The following is a 27,697-nucleotide window of genomic DNA, read 5'->3' on the forward strand; positions in this document are numbered from 1 at the left end:
ACACACACACACACACACACACACACACACACACACACACACGACTTTTGACCAAACAGCTTTTTATTGAAAGACCGTAACACAAAAGAAAACTGGGGAAGGTGGGGACTGTCCCTGTCGACTCTACTCTGATTCCCATGAATATCAGGGAGGGAGACAGGAACCCAGAAAGGAAAACAAAAGAAATCCTGATCAACCCGGCTAGCCCTGCTCCAGGGCCCAGATCCTGTGTCAGAGCCAAGGGCCAGGAAAGGAAGGAGGGACACTCTCCATCTACCAGATTCATCTGCCAAAGTCCACCCTGCCTGCCTCAGGCCTCCAGGAGCTTCCCCAGGAAGCGGAGGTTGAGGATCTTGAGCTGTTCATCAAGGTCCATGCGGACTATGCCATCCTCGCCATCAATGCTCAGCAGGACACCTGTGGCTTCCCGATCCTCACCCAGGATCACCTTCACCTGGGGGGGGGCGGGGACAACACGACACATGGGGTCACGGTCCTTGGCAGCAGCCCAATGCCCCCACATCCCTTTGTCCTCCCTTACCTTGTTGTTCTTGGTCGGGGTGATGGGCTCCAGGTGCTCACTGGAGATGCTGACAACCTTCTCGCTGTCCTTCAGGTATACGGAGCACATGCCTCCCTGGGGGTGGGGACAGCCTGGTCAGCCTGGCCTGCTCCCAACACAGGACTGATACCGCCCCCCCCCCAAGGGACATAGGATCAGGGCTTATTCTAAGAAGTCACTTTCCCAAAGTGACACAGGGGCAGGAAAGGTGAAGGCTGGGCCTGGTTCCAAGGCCTGGGGTCTGTGGTGTATGGGGACAGGGTGATCAGATCAGCAAGGGAAGCTCCAGCATGAAGCTAACTTAGGCCAAAAGGGAGACTGTTTCTCAGGCTCTTGACTCATCGTGTCCCAAACTGGCCTCAGTTTCTTCCCCACACTCGCTTCTCATCCTGGGTCTCCGTCTCAAGGATGGCCCAAAGGTCCCCGGCACCAGCCAGAGCTCTAGACTTCGTTTTAGTCAGCAACTTCACCAACAACCTCCAGCTCTGAGGCCTGTCCATTCAGCCTCCTGAGGGTCCCTCCCACCTCCCTCTTTCCTCTCCTCCCCACAGCCCTGTAGTACAGCCTGACCTCCCTCTGGGCTCCCAGCCCCGATCCAACTATGACAGAGCAACATAGTGAATTGATTCCAAACCACGGATCTGATCCCACCACTCCCCTGCTTAGATTCCTCCACCACCTACCAGTGCCCTCAGGACACAATCCAAGTTCCCCAGGCTGGCATGTGACCAGCTCCAGCCACTCCTCTGGCCTCATCACTCACCTTCCCCCTTGAATCTTTATGTTCCAGCCACAATGAAGAGACTTCAACCCCCCAATTTGTGCCAGGCTTTCCCTCACCTCCAGGCCTTTGCACGTGCACTCTATCTAGAACACACTCAACCCCTTCCCCAGCCATTTCTCTCGGCTTACTCATGTTCATTCTTCAGGTCTCAGCGCAGTAGTCTCCTTCTGCCGGAAGCCATCCCTGATCCCTTCCAAAGTTGGATAAGGTGCCTCCCTGGGTTCACATAGCTCCCCTTGCCCTCTGGGCTTCCTATATCCCAGCTCTGGCCACTTGGGCTGTCACTGTCTGGAGACGTGTCTGTCTCCCCCACTGGAATGTGAAATCTGTGAGGGTAGGGCCTGGAGCTGTCTTCCTCTCTGGTGTTTAATTAATTCAATTAATATTTACTGAGGGGCCAACAAGGTGTCAGTCCCTCATCTAGGAACTGGGGCTACTTGGGAAGAAAATATAGGCTTGGTAATCAAAGAACCACACCAGGGTAAACTTTAAGCTTTTAAACAGGTAGATAACATGAAAAAGAATTACATGGACCCATAAGAGACAGATCTGAGACAGCCCAAGTGCTTTCTTGAAGGATGAGTAGGAGTTAACTAGACAAAGAATGGCAGGAAGAGAGTTCTAGACAGAGGAAAGTAATAAGCAAAGGCCCTGAGGCTGCTGAGAATTCAGTGACTGAGAAGAATGGAGAGAGGCCAGCAGAGCTGGAGCTGGGAATGCCCGGGGGGCGTGGGTGCCTGGCGCTAAGCCGAAGCCTGGCACAGAGGAGCACTTAGTCCATGTTACTGAACTGATCTTAGAAGAGTATGTCAAAAAGTAACCACACTCCTGGGTGCCAGTCACTGTCCCAGGCCGCTGGGGGCCCAGCCATGAGCACAAAAGGCAGAAGTCCCTGGCCTGTAGAGCTTACGTGCCAAACCTTTCCACATCTGTTTTTCCAGCTATAAATGAGTACTGGAAAATGGGGATAGACAGTTAAAAAGAAAACAGAAAACAGTAACCAGAGAGACTGGGGACCCCAAAGGAAGGGATGCCCGCCCACCCACCAGCCTGGGCGCTTACCGTGACACTGCGGATGACGCCTGTCTGCCCCACCACTTGTGTATCCAGGTAGGTGTCCCGCACCTTCACCTGGATGTCAGTGGTCACCCAGTCGCTGGAGTTCTGCTCAATGCCTGAGCCCGGTGTGTGTGGGTTGTAGCCACCAGGGGAGGGAGCTCCAGGTGTCATCGGACTATAGCCAACAGGGCTTGGGCTGGGGCTGGCCTGTAGGGAAAAAGGGATGGGGTCATTGGGAACAGGTTATTTGGCCTGGTTGTCCCTATAGGCCCAAGGCCCATCCTAGCCCACCACCCTCAAGGGCGTGCCAAGTGAGCAGTACCTGATAGGCCATGGGCGAGGGGGTGGGGTGGTAGCTGGCTGGGGAGTGGGTGTTCTGGTAGCCTGCTGGGCTTGGCGCCACCTGGTGGTAGCTCTGGGGGCTGGGGCTGGGCTGGTAGGAGCCTTGCGGGGAGGGGGCTGCATAGGGGGAGAACTGGTCTGTGTTGTACCTGCAGAGACAAGGAGAGGTCGGGGGCATTAGCTGGGGGCATTAGAAGGGGAGAGAAGGAGGTGGTGGCAGTGGGGAGGGTTTGGACAGCGGTTGATAAGGCCTAGCCCCAGTGGACTCACATGGCTGGCGTCCCTGGCGTCTGCGGGTTGTACTGTGGGTTGACCTGCGGGGACGAGGGGTCTGGGTAGCCAGGTGTTTGGGGATTGGGGGTGCCCCCATAGGCCTGTGGGGATGGTGTAGGCTCATCATCGAACGCGTACTCATATTCTTCCTCAGCCCTGTTGGGGAGAGACGTCTGTTGAGAATGACTGTGGTGATCGCAATGATATAGCAAATGCTTCCAGAACAGCGCTGAACACCAGGCAAAACCAAGGCAACTTCATCCTCACAAACAGCCCCACCCAGAGGCCTCCATTTCACAGGTGAGGAGACTTGGGAAATAGAGATGAGGTTGCCCAAAGTCACATGACCAAGATCACACAATTTGTCTCCAAGCCCAGGTCTTGACCACAGCATGCTACTACGATGGGAGCTGGAAAGATTACTTTGCCCCCAGCCCCAGCCTTGCCTACCCCTTCACATAACCAGCCTGGGGCTGAGCAGAGAACACAGGGTGGACCACACAGACCGGTCCATCACACAGAAACACAGCAGAACCATTCACGCACATGGGCACACACACCCAGTGGCTCAGGGAACCCCGCCCCAGCCCCCAAGCTCCTGGCCCTCACCGTGACGGTGTGTTAGGATTGTTGGGGTCCCAGGCCCCACTCTGGGCAGGAGTGCGGCTGCCATCATGCAGGGGCGTCTGAGAGCCATAATGCGGGGTGCGACTACCTGGAACGGGAGAGATGTGTGTCCATCAGTTCTGTCCTGGCTCCAGATCCCCCCACATTGCCCCTCATCCCCGTCCCGTGGGAGTGCTCACCATCCTGGAGAGGCGTCTGAGAGCCGTACATGGGCGTGCGGGAGCCAGAGCCGTACATGGGCGTCTGGGAGCCATACATGGGTGTCCGCCCATAGGTCGAGGTCATGCCGCCCGGGCGCCGTGAGCCCCTGTAGACACAGAGAACAAGTGGGGTGAGTAGGGCTCTTGCACCACCCAACAACCTCCCTCCCAGCCCTGCCCTGGCCCGTACACTGTGGTGAGGCGCTGACGGTCCACTGAGATGGTCTGGCAGGTGGAGTGTAGCTCCACACGGGCTGTGGACTCCGTGGCATCTTTTACCACGCCAATGTAGCCTGGTGGGGAGGCAGGAGGTCAGGCTGGGTGGGCTCTCCTTCACCGTGCCCCTCCCCAGGCCTCCACACAGTCTTGCAGGTCACCTTTGTAAGGCCCCTGGGAGATGCGCACAGTCTGGCCGATGAGCTCGTTGTCTCTCCGCCCCCGGCCCCTGCTCATGCCGCCGCTGCCACCACCCGGGCTGCCAAAGCCACCACGCTGACCTGGGGAAGAAGACTGTCACCAGTCCCTGGGGCCATCCTCTCATGTGCTGTGCCCACAGTCAGGGTACCCTCCAGCCCCCTCTTCACCTGACTCCCTCCACTCTTGGGTTAGGAGGCTCCTCTGGGGGCCCACCACCAGAGCCCTGGGCTTTCCCATCACAGCCCTAGCCACCCTGAGCTGCACTGTGGTAGGGGGTCGGGTCTTCCCTGGGCTGTGAGCCCCATCATGGTCGGGCCAGCCCAGAGCAGACACTCAGTGAGTGTGGGCTGAACAGCCTCTCTCTTCCACCCCCCAGACATATCCCCACCCCAAATTCCCCTCACCTCCAGCACTGGGGTGCATGGGGCTGCTGATCCGGGGGCTCATAGGGGCAAAGCCACCTACTGTGAAGTTGGTCACATCTCGCGGCTGGGGAAAGGGCAAGAAGTGAACAGGAAGGCAGGGCCTGGATGACAGGCTCCCAGCCCCTGCACCACACTGCCTGCTGCCATTTGGGAACAGTTCCTGATTGAACCTGCCCAGCAGCCTTGCCTCCCTCCTTCTGGTCACAATGCCTCAATTTCCCTTTGGGAAAACAGTCACCCCAATGCCATTGTGGGCCTGTCAATCAAGAGGCCCAGGCCTCCCTTGGGCAAGGAGAATTAAAATGTGGTAGTCAGGAATTTAAACCCCCAGTGACACAGAAACTGCAAGCCATGGGAATTCAGCATTCCACCTGCAGGGCCTGAGAAAACCATCTCCTGGTCCCAGCTCCCCAGATCCCAGGTTTGATTTCCTTTCTGATACCTGGTTCTGTACAACTTCCCTACAAATCCCACCTCAGGAACTCTGCTTTCCCCTGAGACATTCAGGTGGCTCTCTGACCCTTCCTTCAGGTCTCTGCTCAAATGCCACCTGCAGCAGCGCCCATCATTCTCTGTCTCCTTATCCCGTTTTATTTTTCTTCATAGTGCTTGCCATCAGTCCCAATTGTATTATGCATGTATTTATTTATCTGTTCATCTCCAGAGCAGCAGCACTAGAAAGGCAGAGATTTTTCTGTCTTGTTCACTGCCGTACCCCCAGTGTCAAGCACCTAACAGGTGCACAATAAAACTGAATGAACAAATTATTTGGTAAATAGCTCAATATCCCAATAACCCTTTTTTTCCATACTTTGCCAAGGATCTGACACTGACACTTGCCCTCCTAATCCTCCACAAGCCCATTCTTGTCACTCCTGGGGCCAGGGTAGGTCAGAGAGCCGAGTCAGGTGGCCAACAGACAGGGTGCCACCATGCCTGTCTCACCTTCGAGCCCCCTGCCAGCACCAGATGGCGGGTCTTGCAGACAAACATGCCCCCGTTCTCTACCAGTTTCTTGCAATGCAGGAAGGCGAAGCTGCGGAAGAGATGGCGAATCTCGCCCTCCCGGCCCTGGATGGGGAAGGACAGTCACTCTCGTGGCCATGCCCCACCCCAACTCTTTCAGATGTGACAGACGGGCAGGAGCTTATACTCACTGAGTGGGGGCCATCAATGACCTTGACAATGTCTTTCACATGGATGTTGTTCTGTTCTGAGTCCAGGGCCACGGCAAAGCGGTTGTCCTTCTTCCGGGTCACAGCCTGGTGCCTGACAGTCACCACCTTCCCATACATGTTCAGCACCTACGGAGGGAGGGGAGGGGATACTGAGGGGATGAGAGTAGAAAGGGGTGAGGTGGAGCAGGGCTTCCCTACAGTGGGATGATTATTCCTGTAGGAGACTGTCCCAAGCTCTGCAGGACATCTAGACTCCCTGACTCTGGGGCAGGTAATGTCAGAGAACCACCCCCCAGGCACTGGGTCAACCGAAAATGTCCCCAGTCATATTCCAAAACACCCTCTGGGAGGAGCCTCCATTCCAACTGAGCATCAGGGACCTGAGAGATGAGCAGAGGAATAGATGTTAACATAACAGCTAATGTCTACCCATCACTCTGTGCCAGACCCATGCTAAATTCTTCACACAAGATTTCACTGAGGCCTCAAAATTTCCCTCTGAGATGGATGCTGTCACAATTCCCATTTTATAGAGGGGAAATCTCAGGCCCAGAGAGGGCAAGTTACTAGCCCAGGGTCATACAGCACAGAGCAACAGAGCTGAGATGTGAATCCAGAGCCCAGGGTCCTAAGCATTTACGCTCTGTGGCTCCCACACGCACGGTGAAGGGGAGGAAGGCACCAGCAGCACCCAGCCCTTGAGAAAGCACCGAATGCCTGGGTACGTATCTGATGTCACGGATTCAGTCACAACTAACGAAGTATATGCTGCTGCTATCTTCTTTTTACAGGGTGTGATACTGAGGCACCGAGAGGGTAAATGACACGCACTTGCCTGATATCACACAGCTGGCCATGGGTGACAGAGCCAGGTCTGCAACCCTGAGCAGTCTGGGATCTTAGCCACCATGTACGGCCACCTCCCAGGATGAGGAGCTGGAGGGAGAGGAAGCCCCTAGAGTAAGCCTGCCTCTGCGTGCAGCACACACACCTGGAAGGTCTCCCGCTCCAGTCGCACGATGACACCCACGGTCTGGGGGTCCAGCTGCACCAGCTCCCCCCATTCATGCTGGCCCCCGACATCCACACCTGATGCCGTCTCCGAGCAGAGCTGCAGGTCCCGGGGGAGCACCTTCAGCTGTGGGAGACGGGAAAGGGTGAAGTAGGGTCCACGTGGCTCATCGGCCTCGGTCTCCTCCTGGCACATTCACCCCACTCCCAGCCCTCCACTAGCTACCTCGTGCATGGTGAGGTCCGAGAAGAGGATGACGAAGTTCTCCTCCACCCGCACAATGAGGCCTGTGTCGCCCTCGAACCGGCCGGCAATCACCTTCACGTGGTCCCCCATCTTGAAGTACTTCCGAAGTTCCTGGGCCGGGAACTCCAGCATGTCCTAGGGATCGGGTGTGAGGACAACAAGCAAGTCAGGGGAAGTCACCACAACCCATCTGTCTCCCCATCTTCAGATTCCACTCGTGGTCTCAGAAAGACCCTGGCCAAAACCCACTCCAGGCTCACCCCCAACCACAGACTACCCCAGGCCACCTGGACCAACCTCAGCCTGCCCCGGAGACTCAGGATATCAGCCTGGACAACCCTTTACCCCGCACAGAGACAGCCTGTCCCCAAGACATATGACACCAGACTAGACACCTCCTCAGACCCACCTGGAGACAGCCTCACCCCAGACACACCATGTTGGGCCTAGACAAGCCTCAGACACAACCACCCCTAAGCAAACTAAAACCAGTGACCTCAAGATTACTCCATGGTTTCGTCATGCCCTCAACCCACCACGTACACACGGGCAGCATGGTACCCACCTTGAGGTCCTCGTGCTTGGGCATTATGGTGATCTTGTTGCCATCCACGCTGAGGATCTTGCCCTGCAGGTTGATGAGCTCACCCTCACACACCTCCACGTTGTCCCCAGGTTGGAAGTTGTGTTCCCGCTCCTTCCCTGTGGGGGCAGGCACAGGGCTAACTTGAAGGCTGCTCACCATGGGCCGCCCCCTCCTTGGCCTGGGTTACTGACCAGGACCAAATACCTGTGCTTTCAGTCACCACCTCGAGGTCGATGCCCTCTGGCTGGTCCTCAAATTTCTCCAGCTCAGAGAGTGTGGGCTTCACACCCTCCGTGATCTGAGCCCCAAGAGACAAGAGGAAGAGAAGGAAGTGGATGAAAGTCAGTGTCACAGCCCGGCTGAGCGGACTGGAGAGATGGTGAGATTAATCCCCTGGGGATACTCCTAACTTGAGGATCCAAGACAAGCCCAGCTAACCCACTGTTCTGGGGCCTGGACTGCAGGAGGGAGAAAGCTTGGCCTCCCCGCTTCCCACCGCCATTAGCACGACCCCCTCTGGGACCCTCACCACAGCAGACATGGCAAAGCTCTTGAACAGAAAGCCCTTCCGGCTGTAACGGTTCCCCTCGAAGATGAGGAAGTCACCATCAGAGGCAACATCACCCCCCAGGGACCTGGGAGTTTGTGGGGGAGAGAACATTGGAAGTGGAGGTTAAGAGGAGAATCTTGCTGTACCTCAGTCTCCTCTGCTGGCAAAGGGGGAAAAGGGCACAGGATGCCTGAGCCATCCCCCCCCCAAAACACACACCCCTTGGTGAGAGTGACCTCTCACAAAGCCCGAAGGCCCCGCCTCAACAGAAGGGCGCACAGCACCCACCTTCTTGCACCCTGCTGCCCCCCGTCCCTGCTTTATTTTCCACTACAGCAAGTTTGACCCATCTTCCTAACTAGAATGGCAGCTCCAGAAGGGGGGGACTTAGCATCTTTTATTCACTATTTCCCCTATAACAGGGCCTGGCACACAGCAGGCACTCAGTGAGTACTAGCTAGACAAAGTATCAGACACTGCTAACAGTTAACACTCACGGACACATATGACCTCACCGACTCCTCCCCAAAGCCCATGACATCAGTAATATGAGCCTTGTTTCCAGGGAAATGAGAGAAGGAGGCTCAGGGAGGGCACACCACATGGCCAACATGGCCGAGCCCTTGAGTCTGAGAGTCAAGATTCAAATGCAGGGTGGTGGGACTCCCAAGCCTGTGCTTAACTCTAATGGCCCTGCATGTGGGACAGGGGGACCTTAGTTCCTGCCCATGCTTCTAGAGTGGGGAGGGAAAGCCTGCCCCGCTCTCAAAAACGGAGCGCTAGGGAGCAGGCTGAGCTCCTCCTGCCAACTGCTCAATCATCTTCTCATTCCCACGCTACATTTGGCAAGAGGCGAGACTGCTCAGCTGCGCATGTCTGGGCACTGCGTCAGACCGGCTACTGGGGGGCAGGGAAGGGTCACTCTAGTTTGTGCTCAGCAGGGGATGTCCAGATGAGTGGAGACCACTGGTGTAAATGAGTCCAATTCAGGCATGTGAAGTATTAATCTGGCCTGGCCTGGAGGTATTAGCCCAGGCTGGCAAATCAAAAGGCTCATTCTACAGTCCAGCCTTTAAGAGAATGAAAAACTGGCTGCTCATGATGTGTTTCCGGAACAGGACCAGAGGAAAAGTGTCACTGGCTCTTGTTTCTCCAACTCCTCCTCTCCTGCCCTCCCGCTGGAGCCCCCGGCAGCCCTGGAACACTGGAAACCCTGGACTGCTCCAATGCTCTATCCAGCGGGGAGGGGGAGGGAGACACCCTGAGTGGAAGGGGCTCTGTAGCCACAACTGAGGTGTCCAGGCATCAGGAGATGAGGGTAAGAGACTTTATAAAGCCTGATGTGTCGATAAATCTCATTGCAATATGTGATACCATTAATCACACTTACTAGGTGTCAAGTGTTGTTCTGGGTACACACACATATTAAATCATTTGAGTCTCAATACAATCCTAGGAAGTGGGGGTTACTATTATAATCTTTGCAGCAAAGGAAACCAAGGCACAAGGATGTTAAATAACATGGCTAAGGCTATACTGCCAAGTTAACCACTCACAAACCACGGATGGCTCCGGGAGCCCAGCCCTGTGGGGGAACCTGCAAAGGCATATCCTACACCACAGCTCTGGGCACCCGGCCTGGCCCAGCCCAAGGACACTCACCTGATCTTTTCTGCATCAAATAGCCTCTGTGGAGGCCGCTTAAACTTCTTCCTTTTGGCAAACCAGTCTTTCTGTGTAGGAAAAGGGGCATGAGTAGGAAGGGTGAGGGACGAGGGCTTGGCCACCAGCAGGGGTATCAAGCACCCCCTCTCCCCACTGGCAGCACATCCCCACGATACCAAGCTCATTCGGGCCTTGATGCGGTCGTAGTCGATGCGTGGGATCATCTTTAGGGAGATGGTGTTTTGGCTGGGCTCCACGTAATCCACCTGAGAAGGCCAGACAGGTGGTCAGCAGGGGCCCAGCCCTCCCCTCCTGACCCCGGACACAGAAAGGGAAAGGAGATGCCAGGAAGGGCAAGGGACAGAGGGTGATGGGGAAGAAAGGAAACTGCTGACAAGTCCCCCAAATTCACTCTCTAGCCTGTCTTCCCTCCATTCTGAAACTGAGTATCCACTACCATCCTGACATCTCCACCTGGATGTCTAGAAGGTCCCGCACACCCAGCGTAACTGCAACTAACCTCCTGATTGCCCCAAACCCACTCCTCTCCCCATCTTGTCCCTCTCCATCCTTCCTTCTTCTCAGGCACATAACGTGGGAGGCATTCTTCACTCTTTTTCTCTTACACCCATATCCAACCTGGTAGCAAAACTGTCAGCTCTGCCTTCAAAAATTCTGACCTCTCCCCCCTCCTCTACTACTGCAGCCTCAGTCCTGTCCTACCATCACCTGCCACCCAGGCTGTGGCAGCAGTCTCCTCACTGGTCTCCCTGCTCCCGTGGCCCATCCAGTCTATTGCAGGGTTTCTCATCTGGGTAAGCCTTTGTCGTGGCGGCCGTCCCGCGCCTTGACGGATGTTAGCAGCACCCCTGGCTTCTAGCCCCTAGATATCAGACTCAACTCCCTCCCCAGGTGAAACAACCAGAAATGTCTCCATTCATTGTGCAAGGTCCCCTGGGGGTACCCCTGCTTGAGAACCAGTGGTCTAGTCCCAATGCAGTCAGCAGCGTAATCCTATCAAAATCCAAGCCACACTGTATCCCTTAGAACCCTCCCATCTGACTCCAGTAAAAGCCAAAGCTCTAGGATGAGTCACAGGCCCCGTTGCCTTCCTGAACTCATCTCCTGCCACTCTCACCCTCATTCACTCTGCTTCGGCCAGTGACGGTCCTAGCTCATGGGCTGCCTTCTGCCACATCCCTTCCCCGAGAACTCCGCGTGGCTCACTCCCTCACCACCTTCAGATCTTTACTCAACACGCATAGAACATGCACAGAAGATGGTTATCCCTTTCCTGTGTGCTCACAACGAAGTCCAGACTCTGCTTCACCTGATCCTTGTGGGGTTCTGCTCTCTGCACTAGTCAGGGGGCTGGAAAGGACAAAGAGAAAGGAGGGGAGGACAGAACAGAGAGCCCTGGCCTCCTCGGCCACCCCAGCCCAGCCCAGCCCCAGACACCTGAGCGATGTCGTCCTTATAGATGCCCCGCTTGAGGCGGACCCAGGATTTTGGTTTCAGGTTGGCCACCTCCTTCACCACTTTGAGCACATCTGTCATCTCCTTGATGGGCACCATCTGCTGGTTCCAGTAGCCAAGCCGCAGGTTGCCCACGCCCTCGATGGCCTGCTTCACATGGGTCTGCTTGTAGGCCTCCACGTAGATGTAGCCCTTCACATGCTCTGGTGCCACTACCGACTTAATCTGCAGGGGCTGGAGGGCCGAGCCAGTGAAAAGAGACAGTGAGACACGACTGCTGGTACCAGTAATGACCGCCACCTCAGCAGTCTCTCTTCTAGGAATTTATCCCACAGAAACACGTTTGTGCAATGACCCCCACACAGGGACATTCACTGCAGAGCCATTTAGCATAGAAAACAAACAAGACTGGAAATTTTTAAATGCCCCCAAAGAAAGACTTGTTAAGTTATGGAATAACCATATAGACATAACTCGTTTTACTGCTCTTTGGCTTTATAGCACTTTGTAGCTATTGTGTTTTTTACAACTGAAGATTTGTGACAGCCCTGCAGGGAGCAAGTCTATCGGTGCCATTTTCCCAACAGCAATTACTTTTTAGCTAAGGTCTGTACATTGTTTTTTTTAGACATAATGCTATGACACACTTAATAGAACACAGTATAGTGTAAACATAAGTGTTGCATGCAGTGGGGAACAAAAAAATTCATGTGACTTGCTTTACTATGATATTCACTTTATTGTGAGGGTCTGGAACCAGTATCTCCGAGGTCTGCCTGTACCATGAAATACAATGGAGTACTTAAAAAAAACAATGAGATGGATCTATATGTAGTGACACAGAAAGACATCCAACATATGTTCTGTGGAAAAAGCAACTAGAACCAAAGAGAGCTGGAGTGACTATACTAACAGCAGAGCAGACTTAAAGACAAAAATTGTTACCAGAGACAGAGGACATTTAATAATGATAAAAAGTTCAATCCATCAAGAAGATATAAGAATTATAAATATATATGAACCTAACAACAGAGCCTCAAAATACAGGAAGCAAAACCCAACAGTAATGAAGAGAGAAATTGGTAATTCACCAATAATAACTGGCGACTACAATACCCCACCTTCGACAATGGACAGAACAATTAGACAAAAGATCAACAAGAAAACAGAACACTTGAGCAACTCTACAAACCAACAAGACCTATCAGACATCTATAGCTAGAACAGTCTGTCAAACAGCAGTGGAATTCTCAGGGGCACACTGAACACTCTCCAGGATAAACCATATGTTAGGCCACAACACAAGTCTCAAATGTAAAAGGATTGAAATCATATGAAGTATAATATATTCTTCAACCACACAGAATGAAGTCAGAAATCAAAGGAAATTTACAAGGTTCACAAATATGCGGAACACACTTCTAAGTAACCAGTGGGTCAAAGAAGAAATAGTAAGGGAAATTTTAAAATATTTTGAGATGATGAAAACAAAAACACAACATACTAAATTTATGGGATGCAGAAAAAGCCGTGCTTAGAGATAAATTTACAGCTGTAAACACCAATTGAAAAAAAATTTTTTTTCAAATCAATAACCTAACCTTCCACCTTAAGAAACTAGAAGAGAAAGAGGAAATTAATCCCAAAGCAAGCAGAAGGAAGAAATAATAAAGATCAGAGTGGAAATAAGTAAAATAGAGGTTAGAAAAACAATAGAGAAGACCATCAAAACCAAAAGTTGGTTCTTTGAAAAGATCAACAAATTTGACAAACCTTTAGCCAGACTGACCAAGAAAAAAAAGAAAAAACTCAAATTACCAAAATCAGGAATGAAAGAAAGGACATTACTACCAACCAAACTTACAGAATTTTAAGGCATACTATGAATAACTGCATGACAATAAATTAGATAACCTAAAGGAAATGAATGTTTTGTAGAAAAACATAAATTACTACAACTGACTCAAAAAGAAATAGAAAATGTGAATAGACCTATAAGAGGTAAAAATATTGAATTAATAAGCAAAAAACATACACACACACACACACACTCTCTCTCACAGACACACACACATACCCAAAGCCCAGGATTAGACGGCTTCACTGGTGAAATCTACCAAACATCTAAAAAATTAATACCACTCCCTCACAAATTCTTCCAAAAAATAGAAGAGGGGGGAACATTCCCAATTAATCCTATGAATCCATTATTACCCTGATACCAAAACCAGACAGAGACATCATAAGAAAACTACAGACCAACATCCCTTATAAATATAGATGCAAAAATCTGTAATGAAATAGTAGAAGACCAAATCCAGCAACATGTTTTCATACAGTACGTGAATTATATTTCAATTTTTTAAAAAGCACCTAGTTTGTTTCCGTATTCGCTGTGATAGTGAAAAATGGAAACCACCTTATGTTTACTGTCATGGAAAGATGACTATGGTATTGACAAAAGGCTCTCTGCAGAATGATACGTATATAATACCATTTTTTTTTTAATACCTATTTTTCAATATGCAGAGAAGACAGTCTGGAAAGACACACAAAGCAACAGTAATTACTTCTGAAAAATGGGACTTGGGTATGGAGAGATTTTGGCTTTCATGATATACATGTACCACTTCAGTCCCATCTCAAATGGGGTCACTAGAATCTCGCCCAGGGCATAGGGTAGAAGTTTGAGCACATTCAAAATCATGATTTGCAAATCCTGCAACTGTCCACTTGGTCCCACTGACACACACCCACTGTTTTGGCAGGTAAAAGCTATGCACTCAGCCTAACACAAATCATATTCAGTGAGAAAGTTACCAACCAGCACGTCCTGGTTCCAAAACTAACAATTACGCCTATGATAACAATTACACTTACTGAACACAAGCTGCAGAACAAGTCCCGGCTAAGGATTGGACATATTCAAATATACTTAATCCTAACGATGCTGAGGGGCAAGCAAGGGGCGCAACGAGGGGAAGCGGCTTGATAGAGGTCACACAGTGAGGAAGCAGCAGGGGCAGGATTCAAAACCAAGGAGTCTAAAGAAAAATCTGTGCCCTTAATGCAGCATCTGCTGCCTTGCACGCAGCCGGCATTACTTCATGTTTTGTGTGTTGTGTGTGAATGAGCCCTTAAGGGGCAGGGACCAGCTCTGGCATGGTCACAGCTGTATCCTCAGCATCTCCCAATGCCGGGACCGGCCCAGAGGAGGGGCTCAGTGGATTTTGGTAACTGAGTGAAAGGAGAAGGAAGGAATTCTCCTCCCCAAAGGCCTGTTCTGTGATGCACTTAGCCACACTGCCCTATGGTGGGACTCGCAACCAAACAGTAAGAGGGTGACAGCTGCCCACCAGGGTTGGTGAACAGGCAGAACTCGTTCTCAGGCAGAAAAGGCTCAGGGAGCTAGATGGTTGACTTCCAGAGGGGTGCAGAGGCTGGGGAATCCTGCCAGAAATGCAGAGAGAATAAAGACAGTACCTCTATAAGGCATGAAGAACACTTTGATCCAGAAAGTGGTCATTTTCTAGCTGAAGCAGCTCACCTACCAGGCAGTGCTGCTCAGTGCAAGGGGTATCTGGTACCCCTGAACCTGTACTGTCCCTCACTCTGGGCTTTACCTGTCTCTCACCCACAAGTTGCTTGCCTACCCAACTTACCGTGTCTGTAAACTGGTATGCAATGAACTTGCGCATCAAGGAAATGGCTGTGGCCCGTTCCTCCCCAATCTGGAAGAAGAAAGGCAGACTTAAGAGAAATGACAAGATGGAGAACAGGACATAGAAAAGGGGGCAGGAGACAGCAGCAAGAAAGACAGAGTCAGGGGAGGGCAAGATAAGGGTAGGGGATTAAGAGGTACAAACTACTATGTATAAAATAAAATAAAGCTTTAAGAATATATTGTACAACACAGGGGACATAGCCAATATTTTCTAATAACTATAAATGGAGTATCTTTAAAATATTGTGAATCACTATGTTGTGCACCTGAAATTTACATAATATTGTAAGCCAATTATACCTCAATGAAAAAAAGAAAGAAAGAATCATCAAGCAAAAAAGATAAAGTAAGACAGTGGGAATTCCCTGGCGGTCCAGTGGTTGGACTTGGCACTCTCACTGCCAGGGGCCTGGGTTCGATCCCTGGTTGAGGAACTAAGATCCTGCAAGCCACGTGGCGTGGCCAAAAAAAAGATAAAGTAGGAGAGAGGGAGGAGCAAGAGAGATGGAGAGATTACAGAGCAAGAGTAATGGACAGCAAGAAAAACAGGGAGGAGACACTGAGTGAGGGAGGGAGAGGGGAGGGGAGGAGGAGGATGGGGGGAGAGAGACGGATGTAGAGGCAGACAGAAGGAAGAGAGTGACAGATCAAGAAGACCCAGGAAAGACAGAAGGAGAGTTCCCCCCAATGAGGCTGCCTCTCCCATTCCCCTGCCTCCCCCAAGCCATGAGGCCAGAGCACATACCTTACATTTGACAGTCCACAGATTGGGATCCCTGACAGGAGAGGAAAAGGAAGCCTTTTAGTGAAACTGTCTCCTGATCATGAAACATACAAATCACCACACCCATCCTTCTTCCTCTCCCTCCACACCCTCTCCCTTCTCCATCCTTCCATCCATAAGCAGACAGGAGAACAGTGCCAATCTGCCCTTCCCCTCTTTTCCCACCATCCACCACTCTGTGTGACACTGTGACCTGATTTATTTCAGGGAGTGAGCCGTGTGGGCACATCACCCCAGTAAAAATTCCCACCTCGGCCCTCCTGTCCCACCCCCTTACTTGACTCCCGGGAGCAGCTGCTGCTGGGTGATGTCATCCGAGAGCTCATCGGATCCTCCATATACCCTGGAGAGAGAAGGGCCGTCAGGAAGGAAGGGGTCTGTCAGACCCCTGACCCTTCTCGGAAAGGAACCACCTGCTCCCAGCCTCCCATCAGCCCAGCCCACACCCTTACGTCTCTCCCACAGATGACTTTGCGTATTTCTTCATGTAATACTCGCCCAGTTCTTCTTCTCGCTGGTCCCTGGGGTGTGAGGGGGAAAGTAAACAAGAATTGAAGGTTGAGGAGAGGAGGGTGGGCTGACCTGCCCCCAAACCTCCCTTTCCCCTCACTGCTTACCTCCAGAGGTTTTGTAGGCGGCGAGCCCCGGAACGGTCTTCATCCAAGACAACATTGTCGATATTGGAGGCTGCAAAAAAAATGGGCAGATGGGGTGAGTAAGGGGAGATGAAGAGCAAGCAGGGGCCTGGAGAAAGCGGTGCGGGTTAAGGGGGTCAGAGGTGGGTCCTGGGGCAACAGATGCCTCACTGAGGAAACCCCTAACCCTCACCTTCCTATTCTGGCCTACTCAACATCCTGCTTCTCAGTGTCCTCCTTGGGGATGGGGCCCAGCAGTTGGGGACATCCAGCTGTTCCCCATCTCATCGCCACTGCCTAAGCACACCCTGAACTCCATCCCAGCCCCCCAACCCCTTCACCCTGCTACCGGCAATGCTCACACTCACACGCACACATAAACACATACACGCTTTCCCAGGCCAACAACTGCTGGAGACCTGGCCCCAGACCCCCTGCCTCTGGACCCTACGTGAGTCAGAGCCCCCGGGGCCGGGGAGGGGTCAGGGGTGAGGGAGGGTGCCACAGGCAGGAAGGAGGAGATGTCAGGATATGGGAGGAGGGTCGGGGAAGCACACTTTTCAGGTTCTTACCTTCAATCTCTTCTACTTGGAGGAAGAGGAGGTGGTGGTGGTGGTGGTGGTGGTAGTGGTGGTGGTGGTGGTGGGCGAGGGCAGACAAAGTATGAGCCAAATTATAGCAGCGAAATCAACCAATGGGTTGGGGGAAGGGGAAGGGAGGGACACAAGAAGGTTGAAAATCAAAAGTAAAGGCCAGGCACCAGGTGGTGGGGGGAGAAGCCGAAATGTATGAGGCGCACAGAACGGAAAATAACAGGGAAGGGGTGGCACTGGCCCAGGAAGTGGGGGGTATCTTGGGATAGAGCCTGTCCCACCCCCACAGCCCCCAGAAGGGATTCACTGGGGCCCTAGGAGCCCAGAGTCCTCTCCCCACAGCCCCCATCCCCCCAACTCATGGGCCTAAAAGGAAAAGGGTGCGGAGCTGGCCTCTCTGGCAACGACAGAAAGAAGCAAGGTGAGGAGGGTGTGGGTTGGGGTGGCTCCGGGCATGGGGGTGGGGGTGGGCTCTCAAGGCCCTCTCGGCCACACCCCCAGTGGTCTCCCAGAGGTGGGGCCCACACACACCTTTCTCCAGGATGTCCTCTGCTCCATCCTCCCACTGGTCCTCATCCTCATACTCATCGTCCACATCTGAAACGGAAACGCCAGGTGATCAGGGGGGCATCCAGGGAAAAGACGACCTCATGACAACAGCTCCCAGGAAACATCTCCTCTGGGCAACAGGCACTACAAATCCCCACCTCACAGGTCAGGACACTGAGGCTTGGACAGGTGAGGCTCTCACCCAAAGCCTCAGAACTGCCTCAAGCAGTAGGGTCAGGTCTAATGTGCAGATCCGCCTGACTCTAGAAGTCATCCCTCCCCCTACCATCCACAGATCCATTTTAAAAATATGATAAAAATAAGCAAGCAGAAAAGTTCCCTCCCAACTATCAAGGGAAGGGAAAATTGGTATATAGTTTTATTTGTTTGTTTTTTTAAAGATAGGATTTGTGGTTTGTTGGTTTTATTATTATTCGCTTACATCTGTAACAGCCAACCCTTACTGAGAGCGTACTGTGTGCCCTGCCCTCCTCTGAGTACTTCCCAAATTCCTCATTGAATCATCCTGGCAACCCTAAGGGAAGTACCACCATTGTTCTCATTTTACAGTAAGGGCTCTGAAACCCAGAGAGGTCACCTAACTTGCCTAAAGACTCTCAGCTGATACCTGAGAGGCAGTCTGGCTCCAGGGTCCATGCGCTTAACCTCTCCACTACATAACATATACTCTTGTATGTATTGAATATTACACTAAAAACTGAAACAACACACAACGAAAAAATCCAAAGTGTACAGAGGATGTAAGTGTACAGTGAGTCTCCCTCCCATTTCTAACCCCTTTCAATCCCCTTTCTCAGATGCAACTGTGTGACCAGCTTCTAGTCTAGAGGTAATCTGACCTTATACAAGAAATGCATATAAATCCCCCACCACTATTTTCCCTTCACACAATTTTTTTTCCTATAAACTTATTTATTATTTATTTATTTATAGCTGCATTGGGTCTTTGTTGCTGCACGCGGGCTTTCTCTAGCTGTGGTGAGCGGGGGCTACTCTTCACTGTGGTTGCGTGCTTCTTACTGCGGTGGCTTCTCTTGTTGCGGAGCACGGGCTCTAGGCACGCAGGCTTCAGGAGTTGTGGCATGCGGGCTCAGTAGTTGTGGCTCGCGGGCTCAGTTGTTGTGGCTCGCGGGCTCTAGAACGCAGGCTCAGTAGTTGTGGCGCATGGGCTTAGTTGCTCCACGGCATGTGGGATCTTCCCGGACCGGGACTCAAACCCGTGTCCCCTGCATTGGCAGGTGGATTCTTAACCACTGTGCCACCAAGGAAGTCCCCTTCCACACACCTTTTTAACACACTGTTCTGTCCCACCCTCTTTTTTAAAGCAGTACTAGTAGCTTGGAGTTCTTCCATAGCAGCACACACCTCATTATCTGTCCTATAGTTCATTATACCAGGCTCTTATCATCGATGGGCATTTAGATCACCAAACATTTGCAACTGCAAACAGGACCGCAGCAAGTGTCTTTGTTCTTGTATCCTTATGTACCTGTGGGGTGATCTCCTAAAAGGGAATTGCTGGATCTAGGGTCCTGATGTGGTAGATGTTAATGGGCATCGCCACAGGCAGTGCTGAATGTCACTCCCACCACCACCAAGTAGGTGTCCCTAGTGGCCCACATCTTTGTCACATGGCATGTTATCCGTTCTCTTGATCTGAGCCCATCTGCTGTCTAAGACTTTCTCTCTAAGCAAGGACTCCCTCCCTTTCAGCCTTTCAGAAAAGGGCCGAAGCTCTCTGAGAACCAGGAACACCTAGAGCATCTCCTGCCCCTCTGTTCCCTGGTTTCCTCTCAGGTAAGAAGGTCCCAAGAAAATGAAGGGTGGTGTTTCAAGTCGCTTCTCTTTACCTGCGTGTGGGAAACAAGCATTCTCATGTATGGATGGTGGGAGTATCAAGTAGCAACATTTTCAGGAGTTGATATTTGGCCAAAGATATCAAAAAGCTTTAAAAACATATGCATCGGGCTTCCCTAGTGGCGCAGTGGTTGAGAGTCCGCCTGCCGACGCAGGGGACACGGGTTCGTGCCCCAGTCCGGGAAGATCCCACATGCTGCAGAGCGGCTGGGCCCGTGAGCCATGGCCGCTGAGCCTGCGCGTCCGGAGCCTGTGTTCCACGACGGGAGAGGCCACAACAGTGAGAGACCCGCGTACCGCAAAAAAAAAAAAAAAAAAAGCATCCCATTTGTCCAGCAATTTGACTTATAGGGATTTACCATGTAAAAAATCTGCCACGTCTGTGTTAGTTGAAAAAACTACATCTTCATTTTCACTAATCTCTAAGTGAAATTTAGTATTTACATCAATTATGCGCAATGGCAACAAACCACAGTAGTGTTAGCCATGAAATCTGATAATTTTCATAGCACAGTACAGCTATAAATATCTTAAAATATTACTCACAATCAGTGTTACTTCAAAATTAGATTCTTAACAGATCCTCCACTAAATCTTGTTATTTCAATGTGCTAAAAAAGAAGCACATACATCACAATGTTCTCTTAATATTTAGATACTGTATTTCAATATAATTGTTTTCTTTGGAATCCTGTGTATTTTTTTAAATGCATTTCAGAACATGATTCTGAGAAGGGTCAGGGAATCACACTTCCATAGGTTTCACCAGACTCGAAAAGGGGTCACAGTACAAAAAAGATTAAGAATGCCTGATCTAGGTAATAACTTGCATATGTGAGTCTAAATGTTATATGAAGATGCTCAAGGCAATGCTGCTTATACTACTGAAAACTACAAACAACATCAATGTCCCACAAGAGACTGGTTCAATAAAGCACATCACAGAATGGAACAATGTGCAGCCACTGGAAAAAAACAGATATTTCAACAGTGATGATGATGATGATGAGAGCAGCTAAAACTTACAGAGTACTTGCCAAATGTTCAGAAAACTTTCCTTACAAGAATTAACTCATTTAACCTAAACTATCTATGTTATATCTACCTCCCCAAGCACTGAACAGAAAAGCAGTTACAGAACAACAGAGACATTGTGGGTCTATGTAACATAAATAATAACCCTGTTTTCTGAGGGCCTACTGCAGGCTGGGCATTATACTTTGGGCTGCCATCAGCTTGACGTGCTTTACATGCATAGTCCCCCAAATCCCCAAAATATCCCTGCTGAAGTCGGCAGAACTGCCTGTCCCCCTGTACAAGGGGGAAAAGAGGCTCAGACAGACAGGCAGCAACTTGCCCAGGGCCACGTGGAGAAAAGAGCAGAGCGAGGCCAGAAGGGACCTGCATCTGTCAGCCTCCACTACCCTGTCCAGCTGCCTACTTCTAGGTCATCTGAGCTTTTCACGATTAGTAGTTTTTTAAAGGAGGATAATGGCATTGTAACTGGGTTTTAAAAGGATCTATCTTATAGGAATACCTATGAAATATTTTGGGGTTAAATTGTGTATTTGGGATTGGCTTCAACATCATCCAGTGGTGGGTGGGAGTGAGCAGGAATAAGCAAAACAGGGCAGCACTGAGCTGTTCACTACTGATGCTACGTGATGGCACACGGGGGCTCCGTAAACTACCCTACGATTGTGTGTTTGACATTTACCAAAAGAAAATGTTTAAAAAGTACATTGGAGAAATAGAACTGAAGGTGGAAGTCCAGCCTCTGCTCAGCACTCGCCAGCCCTGTCACATACCAGCCTCATCCAGAATGAAGCCACCGTGGCGGGGTTTCTTGGGGGGCCGGTCATCATCTTCCTCCTCCTCTTCCTCATCATATTCCTCCTCCTCTTCCTCCTCCTCTTCTTCCTCAGGCTCTTCCTCCTTCTCACTACCTGCTGCACTCCGCCGCTCCTCCTCTACCTGCAGGGTCAGGTAGGGTTGGGGCACCAGTGTACTGAAACCCCCAAATCCAGACACCATGCTCTCCACCCCTAAATCTGACCTCAGCTCTGCCTGGACGATCACAGCCCCCTCTGCTCTGCATACATGTCCTTCCACCCTGGCCAGGCCTCCCTGGTAGCCATCCTATCTCAGTGACAGCACCGCCATCCACCCAACCAATATCTGGGAGCTGACCCCACCCCCCAAACTAGATCTCCTTGCTAGCCTCCACCGAGCCTTTAAATGTTATTACTCCACTAGGTTTGGTCCTTGGCTCTTGTCTCTCTCCATGCTACAACTCCCCTGGGCCATCTCATCCACTCCCTTGGCTGTGGTGGACATCTCTGTGATGACTCCCACGTCTGTTTCCAGTCCACACTGCTGCCAAGGCCACTGACCGCCTCTCACAGCTGTTCTATGGACATTCTTTGGTCCTTACCTATAAGACCTCTCACACCACCAACCACTCTTCATGCAGGGAAACGCTCTTCCCTTGGTGTCTGCCACATCGCACTCTCCTGGCTTTTCTCCAACCTCTCCGCCTGCTCCTCTGCAGGCTCCCTTTACTGTGCTCACCTCTCAAATACTGGCTTCAATCACCAGGGTTCAACCAAGGGCCCACTTTCCTTCTCCCTCCATGCACCCTCTTCCTGGCCATTTTACCTTCCACGATCTCACTTACTGTCTCTGTAGATGACATCCCATCGGTCTCCAGTCCCCTACTTTTTTCCAGAACTAGAGACCCTCCTGTGCCAGCAGCCTCCTGGATACCTTCCTCAGATGTCCTCTGAGCCCTTCACAACCACCACACCCCAAACTGGCCTCTGTGTCTTCCCCTAGACCTGTGCTTGCCTCCTCTAGCTCCCATCAGGCACCAAATTCTTGACCTTTCTGCTTTCTGAGCATCGTCTCTTCAATCCGTCCCTTATTCCCCATCTGCACAGCCCCTAGCCTAGGCTAGAACATTGCCCTCTAAATCTGAATCCTTGCCCCAGCTTCCTTTCTTGTCTCTTGGCCTCCAATCCCTCTTTTTCATACAAACCACAAAAGGAAATGACCCACACAAAACAGTGTTCCCCAAACTTCAACCTTTCGCTCATTAACTTCATGACTTTTTGCCATGTCCACATCGGTACAACCCATTTATCTAATATTTTCTTTAAATTCACTAAAATTTTTACTTCTGAGGCAAACTTTTTTGTTTTGAAATGTTTCAGAAGTTAAAACTCTTTAAAGGTTAGCTAGTTATAGACAGAAAGTAACCATAAAGATAAAAGTAATGTTACTAAGTCCCAACATGATATTGTTGCCTGCTGCAGGCTAAGTCTAAGGCCTGTTCTCCCTGCCAAACACAGAGACTAGCAAATTTCAGAAAGGTGTTCAAGACACAGTAGCACTAAAGTGAAACTTTCTCCATGACCCAATTAAAAGATAGGGTGTACAACTAAAAAGAAAATAACTTTCTCACTAAATGAGTCAATGTGGCTTCAGGTCTTATTCTTATTCCACCTAAAAGCACTTCTCATTACTCCCCACCTGGAAAACATCCTACAGTCTTGGGAAACTATGACCTAAAACACGAATCTGGGGGACTCCCTTGGTGGTCCAGTGGTTAAGACTCCACACTTCTGCAGGGGGAATGGGTTCAATCCCTGGTCAGGGAACTAAGATCCCACACGCGCACCATGCGGCCAAAAAACAAAAACAAACCAAACCAAACCAAAACAAAAAAACACGAATCTGATCATTTGGTGCCCTGCTTAAAACACAGCCACGGCTCCCTACTGCCCTCAGGCAAAGAACCAGCTCCCTAGCAGCCTGGTCTGGGAGTGCACACTGTGCCCTCTGCCTCTCCCTCTCATCCGCCTCGCTGGGCTCCCCCTCCTAAATGCTAGGTTTGAGCCACACTGAACCACTTGCAGCATGCTCTCATAGCACTGTCCATCATCCATGCCAGTCCTCAGCATAAAAAGCCTTTCTCTTCTGCCTCTTGTTCATACTTCAATCAAAATACCCTCTCCTTTTTATTATTTCTCATAACTTACATACAATTAAATATATTCTTTTGTATATTATCTAATAGTATTTAAAAAATCAAAATCCATTGTCTACCAAAGATAACCCCTAGACATGAATTATAGAGTCCACTTGGAAACAACATACATAGTTACTCATAAATCTTCTGTAGGTCAAAGCTTTTAGCTATGAAATTCTTCCCCCTTCATATGAGGACTTCATGTTCCATAATGAAGGTAAATTGCTCCTACTTTGGGACAATTTGCCTTCTTTATTTAAGTGATACTAGTTAGTCCTTTGGCTGCCTAGAAATTTTAAAAACAACTGATAACTACATCTACTGCCTGCAAGAGAATAAAGGAAAAGGAGCATATGAGGCAATCTCATACATTATTGATAAACACATACAAAGACAATATTGGTACAAAGCTATTTCTCCATATAGCAACTCTGAATTTTATTAATAAATACATATATATATCAAAGATTAATAAAAGAATAAAATTATCCAAAAAAAAAAATACCCTCTCTTCCAGGAAGTGACGCCTGCCCTCTCCCCACCAGGGAAAGTCAGGCACATTCTCTGGGCTCACAACTCTCTGGGCTTCCTCCATCACAGCCCTGACCACCGAGAGCTAGCTCCCTAAGTGAAAGGCCCATGCTAGCTCAGGCATTGCTGGGTCCCTAACACACCACCCAGCCTGGGGCTGGGAACAGAAAATGACTTTAAAAAAATAAGGCTGACCCTTGAATAACATGGAAGTCAAGGGCTTCAACCCTCTGTGTAGTCAAAAATCCACACATAACTTATGGCCAGCCCTCCGAATACAAGGTTCCTCCGTATCCACGGTTCTGCATCTCAGGATTCAACCAATCTTGGATCATGCAGTACAATTTACTATTGAACAAAAATCCACATATAAGTGGACCCGAGCAGTTCAAATCCATCGTGTTCAAGGGTCAATTCTATTTGCTTAATACAGAATCCTAACTAGCCCACAACGTCCCTTACTTTAACAACTCACACTACAAGAGGACCACAGCCTGACTTCTAGGAACCTTGTCATCATCCCCCTGGCTCAGTCCCAGCAGTCTTCTTTCCAAACCTGGCTCCGCATCTTCTGAGGAGATAGCTCTCACTACTATCTCTATGTTACCTCAGGGCTTGAACGTGCTCTTACACAGTCCGTCCTCAGCATCCCCTGGAGTAACCATCTGCTTATAAAACTACCTCCACCTCAAGACAGAGAGCTCATGAGGGTCTCATTACCATCAGGCTTTAACCACAAGCAAAGTGTCTTGAAGCCATGAGTCAGAGACCAAGGACTCAATGAGACAGCTTCAAGTAAAGGCCCTTCGTGTCATCTTCCCTCTTGTCCCATTCCCACCATGGCAAGCTGAGGACTCCCCAAAGGACGCAACAAGGATTGACAATCAAATGCCTGCAGAGGGCAGACAGGAAACGTAAATAAGTAGGGCAGCTCAAGGGAAACCTATGGCACTCTTCACCTACCTGATGTTTTCCAGAACACAGATTTATGAAATCTTTCCTTTTCTTAAATCTGCATGATGACAAATGGCAATTAATATATCCCGGGAACTGGAGAAAATTCCTAACTTTAAAGAAGGGATGCCACTTCTTGAGAAAAGGGCTGGGGTGTCACTCAGATTGCTGGCTCCTCCCATTGTCCCAGAAAAGCAAGAGAGCTTGATTTTTACATGAAATTTCTACAAGTGTTGGCAACTAACTTAAGCAATAAGTTAACGTTTCTATAATCATACTGCCATCTCTTTGTCTGTAATTGTTGCCTACTAACTGTAAACTCTGTGAAGGCAGAAATTTGCCTTGCTCCACTCTCTCCAACGCCTAGAAGTGTCTGGAACATAGCAACAGATGCTCAAACATTTACCTGTTCAACAAACGAGTAAATGAGAAATAAATAAAACAGGCTAATAGCTAATAAAATAATATCTGAAATCAGCTATGTCCCAGGAAATGTTTATTTGGTTCCTAAAACAGTGACATTCAACAGACCCCTTTGGGTTGAAGCTAAAGTGATCCTTTCAAAATATTAGATCACATGCTTCCTTTGCTCAAAACCTTCTCATGGCTTCATCTCACTCAGTTAAGGACAAATTCCTCACCACAGCCTTTAAGATTCGACAAGATCTGGCTCCTGTTACTTCTATGTTGCACTCACTCTGATCCAGCCAAACTGAACTTCTTGTTACTTTCTGAACACCACAGACATGCTCCCAACTTTGCACTTGCAGTTCCCCATTACTGGAACACCCTTCTTCCACATGACATGACTCACTCACTCACCTCACAAATCTTTTTCCAAATGTCACCCTCCCAGACTCACCAGGATCACCCTACCCAAAGTGCAACCAGCACTCCCTATTCCCCTTCTCTACTCTACTTTTCTCCAGAGTGCCTTCTAGCTCACTAAGTGATTTACTTCTCAGTTACGTTTGTTTACCCTCACCAGAGCAAAGAAAGATTCTAAAAATCTGTTTTGTTTACTGGCGTAGCCCAAGGGTAAAGAAGTGTGTCTAGCATGTAGTAGACGCTAGAAGTATATTTCTGGAATGACTGAGCACACCTAAATACAAAAACTAATAGTGAGTTCTTACTATATGCCAAGTCCTTCAAACACATCACTTGTTAAATCACTGGACCTGGAACATCCCGGGTCTCCAGCACCTGAGCCTCTGCTTGACTTGGGCTTGCCTACTTCCCTATCTCTCCCGACAACCTGGAAGCTCCCAGAGGCCAGAGATCCTTCTGATCCCCGCTAAGCTTCCACATGGGCCGTTCTGCCCTGGTCCTGTCCCCAAGCGCAACGCCTCCCCCAGCGTCCCAGCCACAGACCTCGGCCTCCTCGCCGTCACTGCTACGCTCGCTGTCCTCCTCCTCGGAGAAGTTGCTGTCTTCGCTGTCCGACATCTTCTGCTCGCAGGAAAAGACGGCGGCCTCAGCGCTTCCCCCAGTTCCGAGCCCCACTCCGAGCCTCAGTTTCCCCTCGGGTTGCCGGGGAGAAGAAAAAGCGCACTTCCGGCAGCCTTGATCCGGCAACCGTGATCCCAAAATGGGACCACCCCCCGACACACGCCACCCGCTATACCTCCCGAGTCCCCTAATCTGGTCTCTACACCTCCTTGGCCCCCGGCGACTCCCGGGCCTGCCACCACGGCCTCCAACCCAACCGCTCACCGTTCAGGTGCCACCTCCGCCTTCGGCACCAGCTGCTGTTCACACGACGCCTGGCTGAGACTGACGTGACTCTCGCGAGAACCTACCACTTGGCCCCGCCTAACGCGAGATTTCTGGGGCTCATCCCCGGTGACGCACTTCCAGGACGCCATCTTGAGAGTGGCAGAGATGTCTTAAAGTAGAGCGTGGAGCAGACATCTTGGGATGGTCAAATCGGAGTGTTATAACACCCTGGGATCGGCCTTTTCTAGCCAGAAATAAGTGCTTGCTTGAACTTAGTCCAGATCACTAACGTGGTGTGCCAAGCCGTGAGGAAGCATGAGATTAGCAAATAATAACAAATTTGCAAATAAATCAGACTTTATCTCACAGCCTCTGAAACATTCCTAGGAGGTAGATACCCCTAGTTTGTATACAAGGTAACCAAAGCTCAAAAATAAACTATGTAGGGACTTACCTGGTGGCGCAGTGGTTGAGAATCCGCCTGCCGATGCAGGGGATACGGGTTCGTGACCCGGTCCGGGAAGATCCCACATGCCGCGGAGCGGCTGGGCCCGTGAGCCATGGTCGCTGAGCCTGTGCGTCCGGAGCCTGTGCTCCGCAACGGGAGAGGCCACAACAGTGAGAGGCCCGCGTACCGCAAAAAAAGAATCCACCTGCCGGGCTTCCCTGGTGCCACAGTGGTTGAGAGTCCGCCTGCCAATGCAGGGGACGCGGGTTCGTGCCCCGGTCCGGGCAGATCCCGCATGCTGTGGAGCGGCTAGGCCCATGAGCCATGGCCGCTGAGCCTGTGCATCTGGAGCCTACGCTCCGCAACGGGAGAGGCCACAACAGTGAGAGGCCCGAGTACCGCAAAAAAAAATAATAATAATAATAATCCACCTGCCAATGTAGGCGACACGGG

General features: G+C 50.4%; 1 protein-coding gene across 2 annotated transcripts; it reads right to left on the minus strand.

The window, feature by feature from the left end:
• Positions 1–45: 45 nt before the first annotated feature.
• Positions 46–26,892, minus strand: SUPT5H (SPT5 homolog, DSIF elongation factor subunit). 2 transcript variants are annotated; one of them, XM_067718908.1, is made up of 30 exons: positions 26,794–26,892; positions 26,452–26,529; positions 21,374–21,539; positions 17,670–17,735; positions 17,118–17,129; positions 16,528–16,597; positions 16,363–16,431; positions 16,188–16,253; positions 15,872–15,902; positions 15,065–15,133; positions 11,385–11,636; positions 10,103–10,192; positions 9,924–9,994; positions 8,241–8,346; positions 7,916–8,009; positions 7,691–7,827; positions 7,105–7,260; positions 6,859–7,005; positions 5,847–5,993; positions 5,635–5,760; positions 4,669–4,753; positions 4,225–4,344; positions 4,038–4,140; positions 3,827–3,954; positions 3,630–3,735; positions 3,018–3,176; positions 2,728–2,896; positions 2,409–2,612; positions 542–637; positions 46–454 (listed from the first exon to the last, which is right to left on the minus strand). In XM_067718908.1, exons 2-30 carry the CDS (start codon positions 26,524–26,526, stop codon positions 311–313), a joined length of 3,264 nt encoding a protein of 1,087 aa, XP_067575009.1. In that variant the 5' UTR covers positions 26,527–26,529; positions 26,794–26,892; the 3' UTR covers positions 46–310. The 2 variants fall into 2 exon arrangements, with proteins under 2 accessions (XP_067575009.1, XP_067575010.1); XM_067718909.1 differs by lacking the exon at positions 17,118–17,129.
• Between the last annotated feature and the right edge of the window lie 805 nt (positions 26,893–27,697).

The sequence above is a fragment of the Pseudorca crassidens genome, chromosome 20, assembly GCF_039906515.1.
Source record: "Pseudorca crassidens isolate mPseCra1 chromosome 20, mPseCra1.hap1, whole genome shotgun sequence".
NCBI classification, from domain to species: domain Eukaryota; kingdom Metazoa; phylum Chordata; class Mammalia; order Artiodactyla; family Delphinidae; genus Pseudorca; species Pseudorca crassidens.